Source organism: Zootoca vivipara, chromosome 8 (genome assembly GCF_965207765.1).
Source record: "Zootoca vivipara chromosome 8, rZooViv2.hap1.1, whole genome shotgun sequence".
NCBI lineage: Eukaryota > Metazoa > Chordata > Lepidosauria > Squamata > Lacertidae > Zootoca > Zootoca vivipara.
Window position 1 is genome coordinate 28,714,584 of NC_142591.1, and position 19,953 is coordinate 28,734,536.

Consider the following 19,953-nt stretch of genomic DNA (forward strand, 5'->3'; position numbering starts at 1 on the left):
GGCAACACTCCAGCAATCCTAGGACTAGTGATGCAGCACTTTATTTTACCATTTTAGCTTTATCAGCTAATAATTTGTGATGAATTATAATACCGGTAGTTCTCAGAAAGTACTTGCATCTGATCCCAGTTTTAAGAAAGTGTTCATTTACTAGGTAGGCCCTACTGTCTTTGATATAAATGTCTGTTGCCAGAGGCTACACTCCATGTTTGCGGTAATGGTAGATTATGACTGCACAAGCAAATAAAACATTTTTCTAATTAGTTTTCATGTTTTGGTGTGTCTCATGCAAGCCAATTGTTGCTTTATCTTATTTCCACACATGATTGTAGGCCACAGTTTGTGTACTACAAGCTTTGTCAGCATTCAGTATTCAAATCTGGTTGTAAACCATATATTCCTAATCTGTACTGTATCTGAATTAGCATAAAAATAAAATCAATGGGAGCTTTGCCATTGGCTTCAGTAGAGCGCAGACTACACCCTATGTCTGTTGTGAACCCGGAATTACAGGAAATCACAACTGTCTTTTTGTCAGTACACATAAACAAATGTCATTCCTGAACTGATATGCTGGTATAGCCATGGGAGTGGGGAGGATTTAGGAATGGTTGAAGTAAACTAAATTAATAGTTCAAACCTTCATGCAACATATCTGCTTCAAACCTTGAAAATCATTATATAGTATAAATTGGATTGCTATTTGAAACTTGACACATTTTTCATCTTGCCAATGAATTTTATTGGCTGAGAACTGCAGACCCTCCAAGTGTTCCTATTTTCTAGGGACAGTACCAGATTTACAGAAGCCACCCGGGTTTCTGATTTGATCCTGGAATGTCCCACTTTTCCTTAGGACATCCCTATTTTTATCACATAAATGTTGGAATGTATGGTTTGTTGTTGTTGTTTAGTCGTTTAGTCGTGTCCGACTCTTCGTGACCCCATGGACCATAGCACGCCAGGCACTCCTGTCTTCCACTGCCTCCCGCAGTTTGGTCAAACTCATGTTCGTAGCTTCGAGAACACTGTCCAACCATCTCGTCCTCTGTCGTCCCCTTCTCCTTGTGCCCTCAATCTTTCCCAACATCAGGGTCTTTTCCAGAGAGTCTTCTCTTCTCATGAGGTGGCCAAAGTATTGGAGCCTCAGCTTCAGGATCTGTCCTTCCAGTGAGCACTCAGGGCTGATTTCCTTCAGAATGGATAGGTTTGATCTTCTTGCAGTCCATGGGACTCTCAAGAGTCTCCTCCAGCACCATCAATTATTCGGCGATCAGCCTTCTTTATGGTCCAGCTCTCACTTCCATACATCCATACATATATGGTAGGACCTTCCTATTTTCATTGAAGAAAAGTTGGAGGTAATGGAGTTATGTGACCCCCGAGTCAAGGAGATAAGTAACTATAGAACAGGCATCCCCAAACTGCGGCCCTCCAGATGTTTTGGCCTACAACTCCCATGATCCCTAGCTAACAGGACCACTGGTCGGGGAAGATGGGAATTGTAGTCCAAAACATCTGGAGGGCCGAAGTTTGGGGATGCCTGCTATAGAACCTTTAGAAGATATCTGAAGGCAGCCCTGGGCAGAGCATAATTAATAAAATTATCATTATCATCATGGAATAGGACGTTCCTATTTTCATCAGAGAAAGGTGGAGGGTATGGAACTGAATGCTTGCCAAGGGACAGTGATACAAATATGCCTATTTCTTTTCGTGTTGGGATAATGTGGGACCCAAACAAACACCTCAATGAGAGACTAGTGACAAAGTTGTAAGAAGATGCTTTCTTGTACTCAGAAGTGCTAATTATATCTGAGAAGCTGGATGCTAAAGAGGACTTCCTTTGACTGAGGAGGGAGTGTTCCTTACTCTGCTTTTTATATAATTTATATATGGCTCTTCCTTCATCTTGAGTATTTTTATGTTACTGTAAAAAATAATATTTCATGTTCCCAAATTAGATTAAAAAGGAAATATCAGTGATGAATAAGGTGTAGCTATTGTTTAGTGAACTGCAGGTTAATTTTACCCTTATGAGAAACTGCCTGTTTCTGACAAGACCATCAGAAAGTCATGTTGATTGGAATTTTTGTAACATACACATTTATTTTATTGACATAAGGGTAATTAGCCAAAATATATTTATGTACCATGAAATGTCAGTTTCAATGCACTTAACATTACCCAAAGTGGTGGTAATAGCAATAGTCTGATCCATTGGGTAAGGCAAAGCAAAGGCATTGCTGACCATATCACCATACTTGTTATCCATGCACCATAGACCATAGAAAATGGTATGTTCTGCCAGTTCAGGCCCCATCAGATTTGTTTTAATATTTCAGTAACCTAGCAATGTTAAGTATTTTTGACACAGTAATAAAATGTAACACTTCTGCTGCACACATTGCTGAAGCTGCATTCTTCCATGTACATTATATTTCAGGTGCTCTTTTGAAGGCATTAAAAAAACCTTTACTGTTTTCTGCCAGTAAGAATCTTTTTATCATGCGAAGAATGTATAAGGCCATTTTCCTCCTGACTATGAACCAAAAGCAGATCAATATGATGCCATGTCCTGTAACTTTAGTGCAATGTGACACATTGATTAAAACTGACAGGGAAATTCCTATTGTTAAAAGCTGACTAAAGCTAGCAGAAAATGTGGCATGAAACAGGTTGAGCAAAGACTTGCTGCTAGGAATGTGTATATACAGGAATGTGTATATACAAGCATCAGGATGAGTAAGGCAGCTTTAAAAGTTAACACAATGTGGGGTTTTTCTTCGGAATCAGATAACAGATGGAAACTTTTGAACATGAATGCAGAAATCTCCATGTGCCCCAAACATATCAGACTTTGCTTTTTATAGGCTTGGACTAAGGAGGTGTGTATCATCTAAAAACATAGGGTTTTTTCCCCTTTTTGTTTAGAACCATTGGTTAATTTGTTCAAATTTAGTCAATTAATGAATTAGACATTTGAAACCATCAACTAAGATTTCTTTAATTGGGTGATAGTCCTAACTAAAATGTAGTCCCATGACTGTTTCAATTGTCAATGGTGCTTCTGATTACAGAGTTGAAGATGTAGGTGAACATCAAGATAATTGTGTCCAGAGATTATTACTGACACAATAGATGTTGCACGGTTTCTCCCTGAAAAGGGGCTTTTTTCGGTCATGGCACCAAAAAAATACACATTTTGGAGTGCCGTGCAAGATTGCAGTCCCCCCCCCCCAGTGCTTGGGGGGGGGAATCATAGTGCAAAATTGAGCAAGATGGCCACTGTTCTCTCGCAAGAAAAAATTGGATGTCCCATTTTTTCTGGGACATTTGCAGAGTATGGTTTAGCAGCATGGCACATATGTATGGGATATATGTATGTGTGTTTATTGAAAGTACTTATACTCTGCGTTTCAGGATAGGCCAACCAAAGTGGCTTACAAAAGATTATCCAAAATTTCCATCTTACTATTTAAATCCAGCTCTTAAATGCACTTCGATCGCAGCAAAATCGTGTGAAAGACGGAATTATTGGTTATGAGGTCATTCTGTGCTGGAAGAATATACTTTTTGGCACTTAGTGAAAATGACTGGTTCTGCTATCTTAAACATTGGGATTTTCTGCCAGGTGTAAGAGAAACAGCCATGGAAGTTAGAGAATGACTCCTGTCCTGCACTTACTGTACCTTGGGGAGCTTCCAAATTTATGAATTTGTTTATTGCAATTTATATAGTCAGACTGCCTGAATCCATGTCACATCAAGAGAGTGGAAAATGCAATGGGTTGGAAAGGGGAGGGGAGCATGTAGTCCAGGGTGCCTGTTATGGTTGTCAATTCCACAGCTCCAATTAACCCATGTGCTGGTCTGCCACAGATACACATATTACAAGACACAGCTCTAGATGAAAGGACCCATTGTAAATGAATTGTTTTGTTTTGCAGATAGCAATGAGACTGGGATATCATCTAAAGAAGTGGTTGCCCACATGAGGAATCTTCTAAAGTTGTTCTTTAGTCCCTGCCCCATACCCATTCAGGGTCTGTGGTAAGATTGAGATTGCAAAATACAGTACCGGTGGCATTAGGCACTTACTCTTTTTTCTTTTTTTAAAGTTGTAATCTTCAGCAGGATACAGAACAGATAAAGAACAAGTAAAGCCCTTCTGGAGATCTTAAATGTAATAAATGATTTAATTGGGTGGAATATAGCATTAATCCAAAGCAAATATTACTTGGTTGTTCACAAGGAACTGTTAATGATGTAGACCTAGAACTCATACAACGTTATTGATAGCAATGAAACTAGTAATATTGGGTAATTGAAAATCTAATAGACCATATATAATGTAGTGGTATATGAAAATCTGGAATATAGTTATTTTCAATAAGTTAACATATTATAAAAGGTGTAAGAAATGATATGCTAAGAAATTGATCAAAGTAAGTAGTTTGTTTTTAAGTTACTAGAACTTGAAATTTCAAGATAATTGTCAACCATATGTTTGGTTTAACTTATTTTAAACTGATTTGGATTCTTTTCTTTCCTTCTTCACAATCGATTGAGCTTCTGATCATTGATATTCTCTTAGTTATTTGCTTATCACCTAGAATTATAAGCATCATATTATGTACATATTATATATAAATATAATGTGAATATATATGAAACTATTAAATGAATATTTTTAACTCATATACCATAGGGTTTTTTTTATAAAAAAAAAAATCTGCTCTATAACTTTAAGAATTGGTGCCCATGGGTTGCATCCCATTTGTGCAATACATGTTTGTGCAACAGGACTTCTTTCACACCTCCACACGCACTCCATCCCTCAATCTGCTCCAGAGAGTTTGGGAAAACTGCAGAAGAATGTTGTAAGGTGGTGTGCAGGGGGAGGAGAGGAAGTTCCATTGCACAAGCAGAAGTATTTTCATGAACAGTATAAGTTTCCTGGATACAACCCTATGTTTGGTTGTTTGCATTTACCCACCTCAGCTCCGTTGCCTTTTCCTAAGCAGTCTTTAAACAGAAATCAAATAATAGCAACAATAACAACTAGGGAGACATGGGTAGAAATACCTACTCAGCCTTGGGACAGCTAACTGCTTACCTTGATCTAGTCATCACTTCTCAGCCTAACCTTACTCTGAAAGTTGTTATGAGGGTGAAAGAGCAAAACCTTGAAAAATATAAAATGGAACATCTTTAATTGAATTCATGTATTTATTTTTCTTCCCCTCTACAGAAACTATATATTATATGAAAGCTATGTATATGAAAGACACTGAAGAAAAAAGCAGATAGTCCTAGTAAGAGGTTGAAAATTATGACTGTTGGTACTCCTCCCATCCCTGATTGATTTGAGTACTGTGGTAATCTGAAGGGAACTCTAAACATCTTTCTTTTCACAAAGAAAGAAAGACAAAGCAACAGTCTTTGTCTGACATCACCACAAGTCTAAAGCACATTGAAAAGAAATGACCAGCCTACTTCCAGAAGATACTGTGGAGTCCCAGGGCTCAGATGAGCTTGAATGCAAAATCTGTTACAACCGCTATAACATGAGACAGAGAAAACCTAAAGTACTGGAGTGTTGCCACAGAGTATGTGCCAAATGTCTTTGCAAGATCATAGATTTTGGGGATTCTCCTCAGGGAGTCATTGTTTGCCCATTCTGTAGGTTTGAAACATGCCTGCCTGATGATGAGGTCAGTAGTCTTCCTGATGACAACAATATCCTTGTAAATTTGGCTTATGGAGGCAAGGTGAAGAAGTGCCTACCAGACAATCCCACAGAACTCCTGCTGACTCCCAAAAGGCTGGCCTCTCTCGTTAGCCCCTCTCACACTTCCTCCAACTGTCTGGTTATAACTATCATGGAGGTTCAGAGAGAGAGCCCTCCAACCCTGAACTCAACCCCTGTTGTGGAATTCTACAGGCCCACAAGCTTTGACTCTGTTGCATCTGTACCCCATCACTGGACAGTGTGGAACTGTACATCCTTGCTCTTCCAGACTTCAATTCGAGTCCTAGTTTGGTTGCTAGGCTTGCTATATTTTAGTTCCCTGCCTTTAGGGATCTACTTACTGGTATCAAAGAAAGTCACCCTTGGGGTAGTCTTTGTCAGTCTTGTTCCCTCGAGTCTTGTTATTCTCATGGTTTATGGCTTTTGCCAGTGTATATGTCATGAGTTTCTGGACTGTATGTCTTCTTAATAGCAATTGCAACGAAACATGTGAAATTGCCATAGATGTAGCACTGTTAACTTAAAATTTCTTGTTTGTATTTATTATGTTTATCCTTCAAGGAAAATAGGAGTGCTGACAAGTTCTGTGGTCCTTTTATTATTTTAAAGGGTAATTGAATGGTTGGTTTCTTCTGCTCTATCCTGTTTTACCAATGAATAAACACATAACATTTTTTTAAAGTCTAAGCAATAGAAAGAGGGTGAGACAAGTACAACCACCTAACTGGGTGCCTGATCCTATGCTGCAGTAACATTTTCATTTTCAATAGATTATTCATATAGGAGAATAGTTAAGATTACTGGAGCCATTTCAGAAGAAATGCCTGTTAATATTCTAAACTGTCTCTTATTTACGTTGGTGATAATCAGCTGTGACCCTCTACTGATTAAGTCCCACTGAAACAGGGCAAGAACAGAGATCTAAAAAGGCAATTGGACATTTCATCGGTGCCTCTGATCTTTAACATGCACAAAGAAAATAGGTGCTTCCATCACATCAGAACTTTTTACCAGGCTTCCAGACAGTGAAAGAGACTGAGGAATGGATGGTTGCTTTTAACTACCTAACTGAATAGGTAGAAAATTGTAAAGGAGGCATATGTGCCACAACAATACATGGATGTACTGTATCTTCACTGTTAACATTTCTTCTCAAATCTGTTTTTGATTAAAAGCATTACAAAGCCTTACCTGTGAATATCTTCTGCATGCAGAAATATGAAAAGCTGCTATTTTCCTTGTGCAAGAAAAATCCAGCTGCATCCTGAAGTCTGTTCCTTGTGTGGTGACCTGTTTAGTATGCCCATAGCTTTTGCACGGTCTTACACAACCATGCACATTTCTTATTCTGCCACTTGTGGACCTCTGGATTGCAGTTGTGGTGTTGTAATATGCATAAGCTAAAATAATAATAAACAGATAGAGGGGTTGTTATAAAGTGCTTAGGTTGGTTTAAACTAAGCTTTCCCTAGTAAACAGGTTGGAAGAGGATCACAGCCTTGCCTACTTAACCTAATAATTTTGAACTTATTTTTATGAGGCCATACAAACCTCATGGCTTATACAATCAAAACCAAATCTCGTTATAGCAATTAAAAACTGGATTCAGTTTTGCAACGTAGTCTCACTTTTTTTTACATCCAGGATGAATGACGTATTGAAGTGTGAAAATGCATTAAGTTGTATAATTGTTTGCCCTATTTTTTATTTTAAGTAAGCAAAATGATATTAATATTTAGAAATCTTTAAGGACTTCATAAGAGGCATATAATTTTGGGGATCACATGCAGCATGTCATGGAAGAAGAAAAAGCAAGTAGTGCATAATAGCTGATGCAGGAAATAACTGGTGGGATTCAATTAATAAGTCCCATTAGGACTCCCCCCCCCAAAAAAACCCTGTATTTTTACAAAAGAAAGCACTCAAAGCACATCTAAATAAGTGTTAGTTTTGTCCATTACTAATGGCTAGCATTGAAAACTTAATATTTCTTAGAATGATCTGTTACTACTACTTTAAAGTGCTTGCAAGAAGGCATGGGTAGTGGCATGGCCAGCAGCAGTAAACCACAAAGTGTAACTGATTTGTGACTCCATCAGATACGAAAAAGTCCATCCAAGAGGGGAAAAAAAGTTTTATAGTGTCAGTAACGTTTGTATAATTTGTTTGTGTGCATACATGTTACAAGAATTTATATATTTGTAGGGAATTCACCTTCAAAATTGTCCAAGATGTACTATCTCCTAATAAATGAGTTCTTGACGTAGGATGGAATGTAGGTATAAATGTGTGTCATTTCTGTACATGACTGTGTACTGTGCTTGTTGTCATCTCTGATGTTTCTATCAGTCTATGTTTAACCTGTATGTTTTTTAAGATCTGCTATTGATGTAGTACACATACTTTTTATGTTTTAACACATGTCAAATGTTTATAATGTCTACTCAGAAATAATACTTAATATTTGTAATTCATTTCAAGGGCTCAAAGTCTTCACATAGCCTTACAACAACTCTTTATGGCCAGCACTATTACAGTATTATATTGCAGACTGGGGAAACAGGCAGAAACTGAGAAAATAATGACATGCCTAAGACCACCTCATCACCTTGTTATTATAGTTCTCTCATTCTGCCCCAAATAGTTCCTGAAGCATTGTTTTTGAATACATAACAGTATCAGCATTTGCATAACTAGTTTTGAATAGCAGAATGAGTCAAAAGCCCTTCCCTTTCAATTTCATGACATCCCATGGGATGGCCTTTGGATTGTGTAAACAAATAAATCTGAAGGCAGAGTTGTGTTCAGATGCTCTTACCATGATATGCTAAAGTAGTCTTTCTCCAGCATCATAATCATAGACACTGTGCAGGTGAGACATACAGTGATATGGGATCAGAATAGAGAGAAGGGAGTAAACTATTCTCTCTGCACTGAAGTCAGAAGTCTGATAATATGAATGTGAGTATAGGGGGGAATGCTCAGAATCCTTGATATACTGCATATTTTGCTACCTATGACAGAATAGGAGGAGCCAGATTGTTTTTTCCGCTGCGGAAGAAGCTTGGCTCCTCCCTGGACCATACATCTATGGTTGCAAATGCAGTGCAGATCCAGGCAAATTTTAGATTCAAAAAGGAAAACTTGGGTGCCTGGAATCTTAATCTAGTTGAATGTTTATGCTGTCCTTTATGTAAATAAGGAAAAGAGCCAAACCATTTTTTTCCTGACATGAAACACCATTCTGTGTAAGGGTGGAGAGTGTAGCTTCAAAACTGCACAACAAGCATTGTGTTAGCAGGGGCCATGTGACATGAGATGCCAATGGTATTGAACCTGGTCATATAAAACCATAGAGTCAAATTATCTGATTCTGGTCCAGCTCTACTTCAGATGGCCTTAGTTTACTTGCCAGTCTCTCATCTGCCTGGTTTATTGTTCAAATGTCTTGGTAGTTTGTTTTTCAGAAGTTTGTTCCTAGAGGGGCCAATTAGAAACAGAAGAGGGAAGGAGGAAGAAAGAGGAGAAAGAAAGGCGTTGGAGGTCAAAAGAACGAAGACAGAAATGGTAAGAAACAAAAAAGGAATGAAAAAGCAACTTGTTTTGATTTCAATATCTGCCTTCTGGGTTCTTGTTATGAAAAGGGAAATAAATTGATATGTGGTGGAAAGTCATTATTTAAAATATAAATATAAATTATTGGTGGAGGAAGCTCATGTGTATTTACAATAACAAAGATCCCACTCCCACATAAGTGACTGATGGACAAAACTGAGATGCGGTGAAATGTGCCTTAGGGGAACAGAAATGAATAGTACCGATGCATAGCCTTAGTGGCAGACTTCAGAAAGAGAGCTCTCAGCAAGGGAAACCAGCAGCAGCTCAAGCTGTGCTCCCTTTAAATGATTCCCCCGCCCCTGGCTGGTTGACATTTAATCAAACTGAAAAGGAGGGGGAGAGCCTCTTACCTCCTACCTTGACTGACTTGAGGCTTGATTGTGCAAAATTGAGGAAATCATAGGGAACTGCAGGTGGTCAATGCAACAGAAAATCAGAATCTGGTTAAGCAGATTCACCTGGCAACCTTCAAAATGCTTAGCTATTATGAGCAGCAACACAAGACACTAACTCCCTCCCAAAAGGTAAGCTTTGGCCAGGGATCCAATTGGTGGAGCACAGGTTTTTCATATAAAAAGAGCCCTTCTGGGTCAAGCCAAAGGCCCATCTAGTCCAGCATCCTGTTTTCACAGTGGTCAACCAGATGCCTATGGGAATTCTACAAGCAGGACTTGTGCTGTCCAGCAACCAGCCTTCTGTCCATGGTTCAACTTTTAGTAGTTATTTTTAAAAGATCTTAGTTGAAATAGGACTCTGGGGTTGCGGCGCTCATCTCGCTTTACTGGCCGAGGGAGCTGGCGTACAGCTTCCGGGTCATGTGGCCAGCATGACTAAGCCACTTCTAGTGAACCAGAGCAGCACACGGAAACGCTGTGAGGTTGAGGCTTCACATTAATTGTTCAAAAGCATGCCAAATGCAAACTTTTACCTTTCAATAAAAAGCGGGTTTGTATCATTGAAAGCTCTGTCATTGTGTTTTTCTAAGACAAAAATTTTTAATGTACAAGTTGGCTTTTTCTAAACTAAAACCTCAGTATTCAGGTTAAATTGCCATGTTGGCACTTTGCGATAAATAAGTGGGTTTTGGGTTGCAGTTTGGGCACTTGGTCTCTAAACGGTTCACCATCCCGACCTATCCACTTTATCTTCACAACCCTGTGAGTTGGGCTAGGGTGAAAGACAGTGACTGGTCCAAGGCCACCCAAGTGAGCTTCATGGCCAAGTGCGGATCTGAACCCTGGCATCTCACCCTTAACCACTGCAACACATTGGCTCTAGGTCTGCAGACCTGATCAAAAGGCTTTTGGACACATTTGGTCACAATCCAGTGCACCCAGTTATGGAATCGATTGAGTTTAAACTTGTATAAGCCAGTAATGGTTTCTGACCATTCTATATTGCACCTTGGCTATTGTTCCAAGACAACATGTTGTTCCAAGAAGTCAAGGGCCAAATTGCATGTTGAGACTCAATGCTCTTGCTTTCCTTTTAATTACACGTGAAAGGGTGATTGCTATTGGAGTAACAGTGTATAAGGAGGAAGGTTTTTCCCTTCTCTACCCTGCCAGCAACTACCCCCTCCGCCAGAAATTGGGGTTTGCAGCTGTGTGGCTTTGAAAAAAAATGTTCTCATTGGTGCCAACACAAACTTGTTCCCAAGTCTCATAGCCAGAGGGATTGGTTTTCAGGTAGTCACTGTTAAGGAGAAAAAGGGGGCAATCCTCATCTTCTTGTGCACTCAGTCACAGTAATAATTGCCCCCCATGCCTATAATTAATTAAAGAAAAACAAGAGCTATAGCTGCATGCTGTGTATTAAGCATAACATGTAGTTTGCCAAGGCAGAGGCAAACAGTAATCCATTGATCATTCAAGTGTTTAACAATCATCTGTTTAAACAATATTATTTCTTTTCAAAAATCAGCCAACTACCGGTAGCAATTTATATATGAACTCTAGTGATACTGTTCAGACTTGGGCTGTGTTAATTTCTGATAGCTTGCCACTGCAGATGCTTAATTGTTGCTAAGCATAAACTGATTTTCTTAAATGAAACATGTTAATATTTCTAAACTCTTTCTAATATTGCATAAGCTTTTCCTAAATGCTAGCTGCTGTTGACATCAGTTTCAGCAAATATATTTAGCACAATACACTAATGTGTTGGCGGTAAGCCTCTTAATGAGTCTTAAGGGAGCTTTCTTTGATTTGTTTTAAATTGCAGTCACAACGAAGAGAACAATTACTGTAGCTTTCAAAGATACGAGCACTGCAGTACTTCCTAAAACATGTTCCTTGCCACAGCCGTGTAGCCCTTACAGCTCAATAAACAGCTGATTATACTAAGGATACAGTAAAACTAACCTGAACCCATTGGATTCTTGTACATTCTACACATTGGGCATGCCTATCTAGCTGTTATGCAAGATGGAATCAGCTGTCCCTTCATCCTTTTAATGAAGGTGAGTGAAAGTATATACTGTAGCATGTTGACAAACACACAGCATCATAGCTGCCAAGTTATCCCTTTTTTTAAGGGATTTTCCCTTATGCTGAATAGGCTTCCTCGCGAGAAAAGGGAAAACTTGGCAGCTATGCACAGCATCTATAAACTTTAAAACAAGGGTTGCATAAAGTATGAAACCCCCTATGGTTTGGGGTCTCTCTCCTTCCTGCGTGTTGTGAATGGGGATTCTGTTGCAACAGTATTTCAAATAAAGATCTGGCTTACTAGCCGCCTTACTTGGTTGCAAGTCTCTCGCTTCCCAACCGGCAGATAACCCTCCCTGGGAAATTCTGAGTGCTGGTAGAATGACTCAAATTGGTCCTCCCTGGTGAGTTTATAACACTCTCAACCCTACCTAAAGATTCCAGAGATTGAATATCTGCCTCTGTGCATGTAATTGGATATGTGTTTCTGAGAGCCATCTAAACAAGTCACTCCTTTAAATAAATATCAGTTCTTATAAATTGATCCTGACTGTGGTAGTTACAGATAAAAACAACCATGTAGAGCTGGGGGTGGGGGAATTTTTTTCTGGCTGGCAGATCAGGTGCTTATATCCCCCCCAAAGGGTCCCCACCTGTCAGTCAACTGGCACCACACCTTCAAGTCCCAGTTGTGTGGACGTCAAAGCCAACACAGCGAAGGTTTTTCTTTTTCTTTTTCTTTTTCTTTCTTTTTCAGACAAGTGCTCAAGAACAAAAACTCCATACTGAGTCCATTGGGGTGATAGCAGGGACAGTAACAGTGGCTTTGGAACAAACAAAACCACACAGAGCCCTGCAGAGTTCAACCTCCTTTTGCAGCTCATGGCCTTCCAGTTTTAATCAGTACCTGCTAAACACTTTCTGGTTCTTTGGTAGCAATCATCAGTTCTTGGGAGTTGAACTGAAATCAATAGGATTTAATTTCCACATGCATGAAGACACTACTACAGCCTCCACTTAATGAGGCTTATAGGACAAACAGGCCATGCTTCTTTTCGCTAGCTTGGAGATTTGGGGCATGTGTTAGCCACACGTGTTGTTTTTTTAAAAAAGGCTTTCCCTTCCTTTGTTATGAATCTTGCCAACAGGTTTCAAGTTGTCAGAGTGAACGCTGACAACTTGAAACCTGTCAGTGTTGGCAAGGTTTTGGGAGAAAGTCACTCCGACACTGTTCCTGATCAGGCTGATGCAGCAGCAGCAGCAGTAGAGAAAACACTCTGTGAGCAACAGTGACAGCGCAGCAAGTGATTGGGTGAGCCATCAGTTCATAGCCCTGCACATCTTTCCTGTGCTCCAACTGGTGACAAAGGGATTGTTTAGCAGGCAGGCAGCTATTGCCCACGGCAGAACCTCCTTTAGTAAGCTGCTGGTGACTTCAGCCTCATACTTCCAACCATCCAAGAAATGTAGAAGCAGCATTTTAATCATCACTCTAGTGAAGCAGCTGAGTGCTAATTAGATTATGGTTTATGAATTTCAAATTCAAGGAAGACTGCCTAAAGCTGTCATTCTCTCCCTGCATGACTTCACGTCTCCCTCCTGCTTCTGTCTGTATGCTCACCAGGCCCATTGCTGGGGCACTGACATTCAGGGGGCAGATGGCACAAAGGGGGTATAATTATATTGATGGAGCACATGCCCTTGGCTAACTACAAAGTCTCATTCGAAAATAATTGGAGTATTGTAACAAATATTTAACTGTTCCAAAGTTTTACGCCTGGAATGCAATGGTTCACTTTAGGGGATTTTAAATTAAGGAATATTATTTGGGAAGAAGGGTGGGATACGTACTAAATAAAAGCTGCACCTGCTGACCTGCACATGACAATTGCCAGTATTTGCATGGCCAGCACGGTCGTAGCATTGATCGCATTTGCATCCCACCATTTCCCCCAATGAGCTTATTGTGGTATACATGGGCTGAGTTACACACACTGTCATTGAATTGCTTGAGACTACCCAGTGAGCTCCAAGCCTGCAGCAATTAGAACCTGGGTCTTCTAACACCCAACAACAAATGCCTAAGAAGAACCTTTGGCAACCTGGTGGTCTCCATATGTTTTGGACTCCTGTTCCCACTAAGATGTTTGTCATGGAAACACCAGTCTTGTTAAAAGGGAAACACATTAAAAAAACCACACACCAGTGCTTAAGGAATAAATTATGTGTGAATGGGCAATCTTGGATCTCACAGCATTAAAAAATAAATAAATCTTTTACTCAAGTGTTGTTATGGAGAGTTTCAGATTGGCTTTGGATATAGTGGGTGATGGCAGCATTTAACATGTTCTCCCCAATAAGGGAAGGGGAGCTTGGTGTACCTAGAGGGCATTATGAGGCAGTGCAGAGGTACAAGCACAGGAGGGAGCAGTTAATAATGATAATTACATCTGCAGCCCACACTGCGTACTGCTGGCCACCCAGCAGCTAAGTGCTTCCATGGTGTTGAGCTAGCAGTCTTCGTGCCTCCCCGCCACCTCACCATTCCCCTCAGTAAAGGTGCTGGATTCCCTTCTGATACCTCATCATGTGGTCTGCCATCTGAGCTAGTGCTAAGATCCTCAATCCTTTCGATGCAGACAGCAGCATTTTCAAGAGATGGCATTAGTATGACAGCCATTGTTGCTGAGGTGTACATACTTGTTTCCTTTGTCCCACTTTCATCTCATGTCAAACTGATTTGACTGGCATTTGAAGTACAGTACTACAAACAGGCAAAACCTATTTGACGGAGACCATAGTGGCATATATATTGTTACACCCCACCCCATTCTCTGAGCAATGTGAGAATCCAGGGGCACAGTGGAGGCACAGTGGAGACTGGTGTCTTTAAGATATATGGTTTATTGACACTTAAATACAACCTGAACCTGTGATGGAGGGGCTCACAGCATTAACACTCCAGGAGGGTCCTGTTTCTCCCATTACTGCAGTCTTGGATTAAAAAAGAAATTAAACATGACTCTGACTCTCTCTCTTGCTTGCTTACTTTAACAGACTGCCACCCCCACCCCTACCACAAGCTCTCATCCCAGCCAACTGCTATCCTAAACAACTGTTCTCCTTCAAACACTGGCCTTTGTCCTGCTAACTAACTCCTGAGGATAGCCCCCCTCTCTGAAAAGATTCCTAATGGCTCCTCACTTCTCTTTTGTTCTCCTTCATGGTTCATCTTAGGCGATCTCTTGAAGCCAGTCTGGCTTAACTTTAACATGCTAAATCTAGTGTCTGACACCCAGGAATTATTAGAAGAAAGTCCAGACACCCCACAAACTCATCTCTCTCTCTCTCTCTCTCTCTCTCTCTCTCTCTATATATATATATATATATATGTATGTATGTATACCATGAGCCGTACCATGTTTGGGTATCTGAAAAATACCATTTGTGCCAGCTGAAAAAACCTGGATTTGTATGTGTGGCTGTATGTATGCTGCACATTCATATGGTTGAAATCTGAATCCTTAAATCACTTTCTAGACTCCAAATTCTTTTGTTATTCAGCTTTTCTTCTCCCCATCAGACACACTTTATGTTAAATGAAAAGCTGCAACATGGTTCATTAACAAAAGGCAGCCTGTTAGATTTCTTCCTTCCACTGCAAAATCCATTAATAATCATTTAGAAATTGGCCTAGTGTGCTTTAGCGAATGTTTGTGTAATTTTCAAAGAAGCCAGGTTCTTATGAAAGCCATTGCCTAAAGAAAGAGAGGTTGCCAGTTAATTTCTTGTTCCTCTTCTCGCTCTGAATAGTTACAGCCGTCTTGATTAGATATTGGAGACACTTTCTCAGCAGGCTCTCTTGGCTCTTAGGAAGGGATTCTGGAGGTTTGCCAGTCAAATGGAAGGTTGTTCAGCACACCAATTCTTTAACTGGTGGGTTGTGGTAGTCTGGGGGTTTCCCAGTTACTTGCCAGCACTTGGTATTTGTAACAACAAAGCACAAGGGGATGAGCTGCTTTTGCTTCTGGGTAGCAATTTTCCATGCCTGCCAGTCTCAGATTGTGATTGGTTGATTATCCTTCTGCAGAGACTCCCCAAAATATCCCAGACTTATTCTTTCCCTGAATCAAATTGGTAGTCAACATGGTAAGTGAAAGTGGGCCATCTCTACATGACATCCCCATTCCCTACAGTACATGTCCCCAGATCACTCATAATATATATTGCCATGTAGTCAGTTCGGAAGGGACCCTTTCACCAAGTGGGCAGGGCCTCCAATCTTCCATCACCTGACATCATGTGATTCTTTGCAGCTTCAGCTTGAATTTGGCACTGTACAAGGCAGCAGAAAAAGTTCCCAATTCAAAAAGCAGCAAACACAAGCCATGGCCACAAAGGAAGAATTGGGAGTGGCCTTTGGTCCAGGAACATCCCCTTGTGTGGAGGAACTCTATACACCAGGGGTCCCCAAACTACGGCCCGGGGGCTGGATGCGGCCCAATTGGCCTGCCAATCCGGCCCGCGACGACCCCCGCCGCCGCTCGCTCTTACGGCGTGCAGCGCAGCAGCACTCTTCCGGGTTGGGAAAAAAGCGCCGAAAATCCTTTGTGCGCATGCGTATGGGCCTCTCCCGACCCGGAAGAGGTCATTTCTGGTGCACTTCCGGGTCGGGGGAGGCCCATACGCATGCGCACAACGGATTTTCGGCGCTTTTTCCACCCTGGAAGCGCGCCGCCGCGCCAGTAAGCGCCCGTGCGCACGGGCACGCACTCCCCCGCCCACCGGCCCGCACAGGCGCAGGGGTGTAGCCAGGATGAAAATCAGGGGGGGCCAAGGGGCGGGGAGCAAGGGGCGGGGCCAAGGGGCGGGGGCGGGGCCACATCGGAGCAGCCCGAAATTGGGCTGCTCCGACTCCCTCCTCCCCCTCCGCGATAGGAACGGATGAGGGGGAGCCAGGATCAGCCCGAAATCGGGCTGCTCCGACTCCCTCCTCCCCCTCCGCGATAGGAAGGGACGAGGGGGAGCCAGGATCAGCCCGAAATTGGGCTGCTCCGATCCCCTCCTCCCCCTCTGCAATCGCTGGGGCAGGTGGAGGGAAAGCACCAGAGCCGCGCAAAGCGGTTGCCTGGCTTTCCCTCCGCCCGCCCCACAGCCAGCCGGCTAGAAGGGACGTCTCCCTTCTCCCTTGCTGGCTGTGGGGCGGAGGGAGGGAAAGCCAGCCAAACGCTTTGCGCGGCTCTGGTGCTTTCCCGCCGCCCGCCCCACAGCCAGCCAGGGAGAAGGGAGACGGCACCGGGCGGGCAGTGGGGCAGGCTGGCCAGTGGCCCTGCTTCTAGGGGGGGCAATTGCCCCCTCCTGCCCCCTGACTACGCCCATGCACAGGCGCGCGCTCCCCCGTCCTCCGGCCCGCCGCACGATCGGCGCGGTGGGAACCGGCCCAAACGCCGGTAAGTCTGGGGACCCCTGCTATACACTCACCCTGGTGCATGAATAGGGTGGGTCCCTTTACACCAGGGATCAGCAACCTTTTTCAGCCGTGGGCCAGTCCACTGTCCACAGACCATGTGGTGGGCCAGACTATATTTTTTGGGGAAAATGAACGAATTCCTATGCCCCACAAATAATCCAGAGATGCATTTTAAATAAAAGCACACATTCTACTCATGTAAAAACACGCTGATTCCCGGGCCTTCCGCGGGCCGGATTTAGAAGGCGATTGGGCCGCATCCGGCCCACGAGCCTAAGGTTGCCTACCCCTGCTTTACACAATTATTGTGTGTGGTGCTTAGCTGGCAGACGCACTAGCCATGGGAAACCATAGCCAGCAGGTGCAGTGTTGCTCCATGCAACACATGAGGGCCAGCCTGACAATGAAGCGAGGTGAGGCTGTTGGCTCAGGCGGTGGATCTGCATGATGCCTCATGACACCACCCACCCACTGCCACTAATGCCCACCCCCCCTTTTACTTCCTGGGACACCTCAGGCAGTGTGCATGTGGTGGCATGCATACATGTGGCATTTTTAGTTTTGCCTAGGGAGCAAAATGTCCTGGGACAGCCCTGCTGAACACCTCTCTTGAAAATTCTCTATTGGAGATCCATATTCCCTGTGCAGACTTATAGTTCCCAAGGGTCATTGGAGAAAGGAAATATTTCTTACACTAGTCACTCCTATGTCTTAAGTACATGGAGCAGGTAAGCTTTTCCCCAACTTGGTGCTCTGGACTAAAAATCAGGAAGAACTTTCTGACAGTAAGAGCTGTTTGACAGGGGAACGGTCTCTCCCTTGGAAGGTGGACTCTCCTTCATTGTAAGTTTTTAAGCAGAGGTTGGATGGCCATCTGCCATGCATGCTTTAGCTGAGATTCCTGCATTGCAGGGGGTTGGACTAGATGACTCTCGTGGTCCCTTCCAACTCTACAATTCTATGATTCTATGACTGCAGCATCCATCAGACCTGAACAAGGCCAATGGTCAAGAATGATGGGAGTTGTATTCCAAAACATCTGGAGGAGACCAGGTTTGGAAAGAGCACTACAGTACAGAGTCATCCAAAGATTTCTATTCACATGTCCCATATTCCCAGAAAAGTTGACTGTAGAGTTCCCAGCTCAGCAAAGCCAGCTGTGGGTCTCACCCAGTTGCCACAGACCTTTTGGCTTCAAACATTTTATCAAATGGCTCTTTTTAAATTTCTCTGTGATGGGCAACCAGCTGGAGAAAACATGAAACCGTCATCCTAATTGACTTCCTTTTTCCATTTCCCCCTCTCTTTCAGCTATTTTCTGTCATATCAATTGCATCCACTCAGAGTGCAAGGAACACATTACTGGATTGTGTGTAAGAATAACATTATCTCACAAATATTGAAAATGGAAAGTTTGCCTCTCTCACAAGGTTTCAGAAACGTGAATTTGAACTTCATTAATCTAAAATGATACATCTTGTCTTTACATAATTGCTTTGGATGTGGTGGGTATCTACATTCTGGGATGTAATATGACAGGCTAAATCTCTGTTTGATCTGCCACATTCTTCCTAATAAAGATGTTCCTTGCTTTTAGTCAGCTTGAATTTTTTAGTATAAAACCACTGGCTGCCATCCAGCACACAATTACATCCATCAATTAAATGTGCATTAAGTTGCCGGATCATTCATCTACTATAATCAGGCCATCCAGGGAAAAGAAACCTGAGTTGGGTTGGAGGAAAGAAAATATATTTGTTATATTCCTGCCCAAAATTTCCTCCAAGGAACTCAGGGTAGTGTATGCAATTCCCTCATTTTATTCTTACAAAAAGCTCTGCGAGGTAGATTATGCCGAGTGTGTGTGACTTGGTCCAAGTTACCCAGTGTGTGTCATTCCCAGCTCTGGCCTGATGCCACACTGATTCCTTTGAGGATGAACCAAACACTCCCTACAGGATGACCTTGAGTAGCAGGCAGGGCCCCCTGAATTCAATGCTGATGATCCCTTGGGGGGACCTCCAGGTTACTATATACTTCATCAGAACCCCTAGAACTGTCAGAGGTGAAACAACCACCCCAGTTCTTGAGAGCACCAGCAGCAACAGCTTTGGGTCCAGGCCAGAGAGCAATGACATATATACGTATGTACGTGTGTGTGTGTGTGTGTGTGTGTGTGTGTGTGTGTGTGTATCTTTCCAGAGTCATCAGTCAACTTGTGAATGAGCAATCCCTAATGCTCCTTCACTGTCAGCAGCTGTTGAAAGGGTGGGTTGAAAGGGTTGTTTAAGGGGCCCAAATATATAAGGCCTCCCTCCCAAGTCTCACAGTTGCTGTAAAAAGCACAGGTCTCTGGTTTCTTGATCATGCTTCTGGTTCCCCTGCCTTGCTGAACTGGGTTGTTTCCAGGCCTTGCTTCAGGGTCATGTTTTGGACTTAGACTGATTAGTACTTGATCTCGGCTAGCTGAGATAACATTGCATCTTGTATCCTGCTCTCTTGGGTGTCTCAGTAAAGGGCTTTTACCTCCTAGCCCCTGAATGTAAAGCTATACTAAGTTTCATGTGCTGCCGACCTAAACAACTGGACTATGCTAGCTCCTCCTATCATGCCTCATGTGATGGAGCAGCCATTTCTGAAGATGATTACACTCCTGATCTGCTAAGGTGCTCAGTAAAATGG

The 19,953-nt window shown here is 42.4% G+C and overlaps 1 protein-coding gene and 1 long non-coding RNA gene across 2 annotated transcripts; both read left to right on the forward strand.

Annotated features, from left to right (window-relative positions):
• Nucleotides 1-5,344: 5,344 nt before the first annotated feature.
• RNF182 (ring finger protein 182) lies at nucleotides 5,345-6,335 on the forward strand. The gene has a single exon (XM_088675230.1). The coding sequence runs from the start codon at nucleotides 5,486-5,488 to the stop codon at nucleotides 6,221-6,223; it is 738 nt and encodes a 245-aa protein (XP_088531356.1). The 5' UTR covers nucleotides 5,345-5,485; the 3' UTR covers nucleotides 6,224-6,335.
• A 1,516-nt stretch (nucleotides 6,336-7,851) lies between these two features.
• LOC148684783 (uncharacterized) lies at nucleotides 7,852-18,867 on the forward strand. Its single transcript, XR_015951389.1, has 3 exons — nucleotides 7,852-9,321; nucleotides 11,596-11,833; nucleotides 18,583-18,867. It is a non-coding gene; the product is annotated as an uncharacterized LOC148684783 (long non-coding RNA).
• The last annotated feature ends 1,086 nt before the right edge of the window (nucleotides 18,868-19,953 follow it).

Excerpts from the sequence above, each read along its gene's own strand:
- RNF182 (XM_088675230.1), top strand. The coding sequence starts at position 5,486 with ATGACCAGCCTACTTCCAGAAGATACTGTGGAGTCCCAGGGCTCAGAT.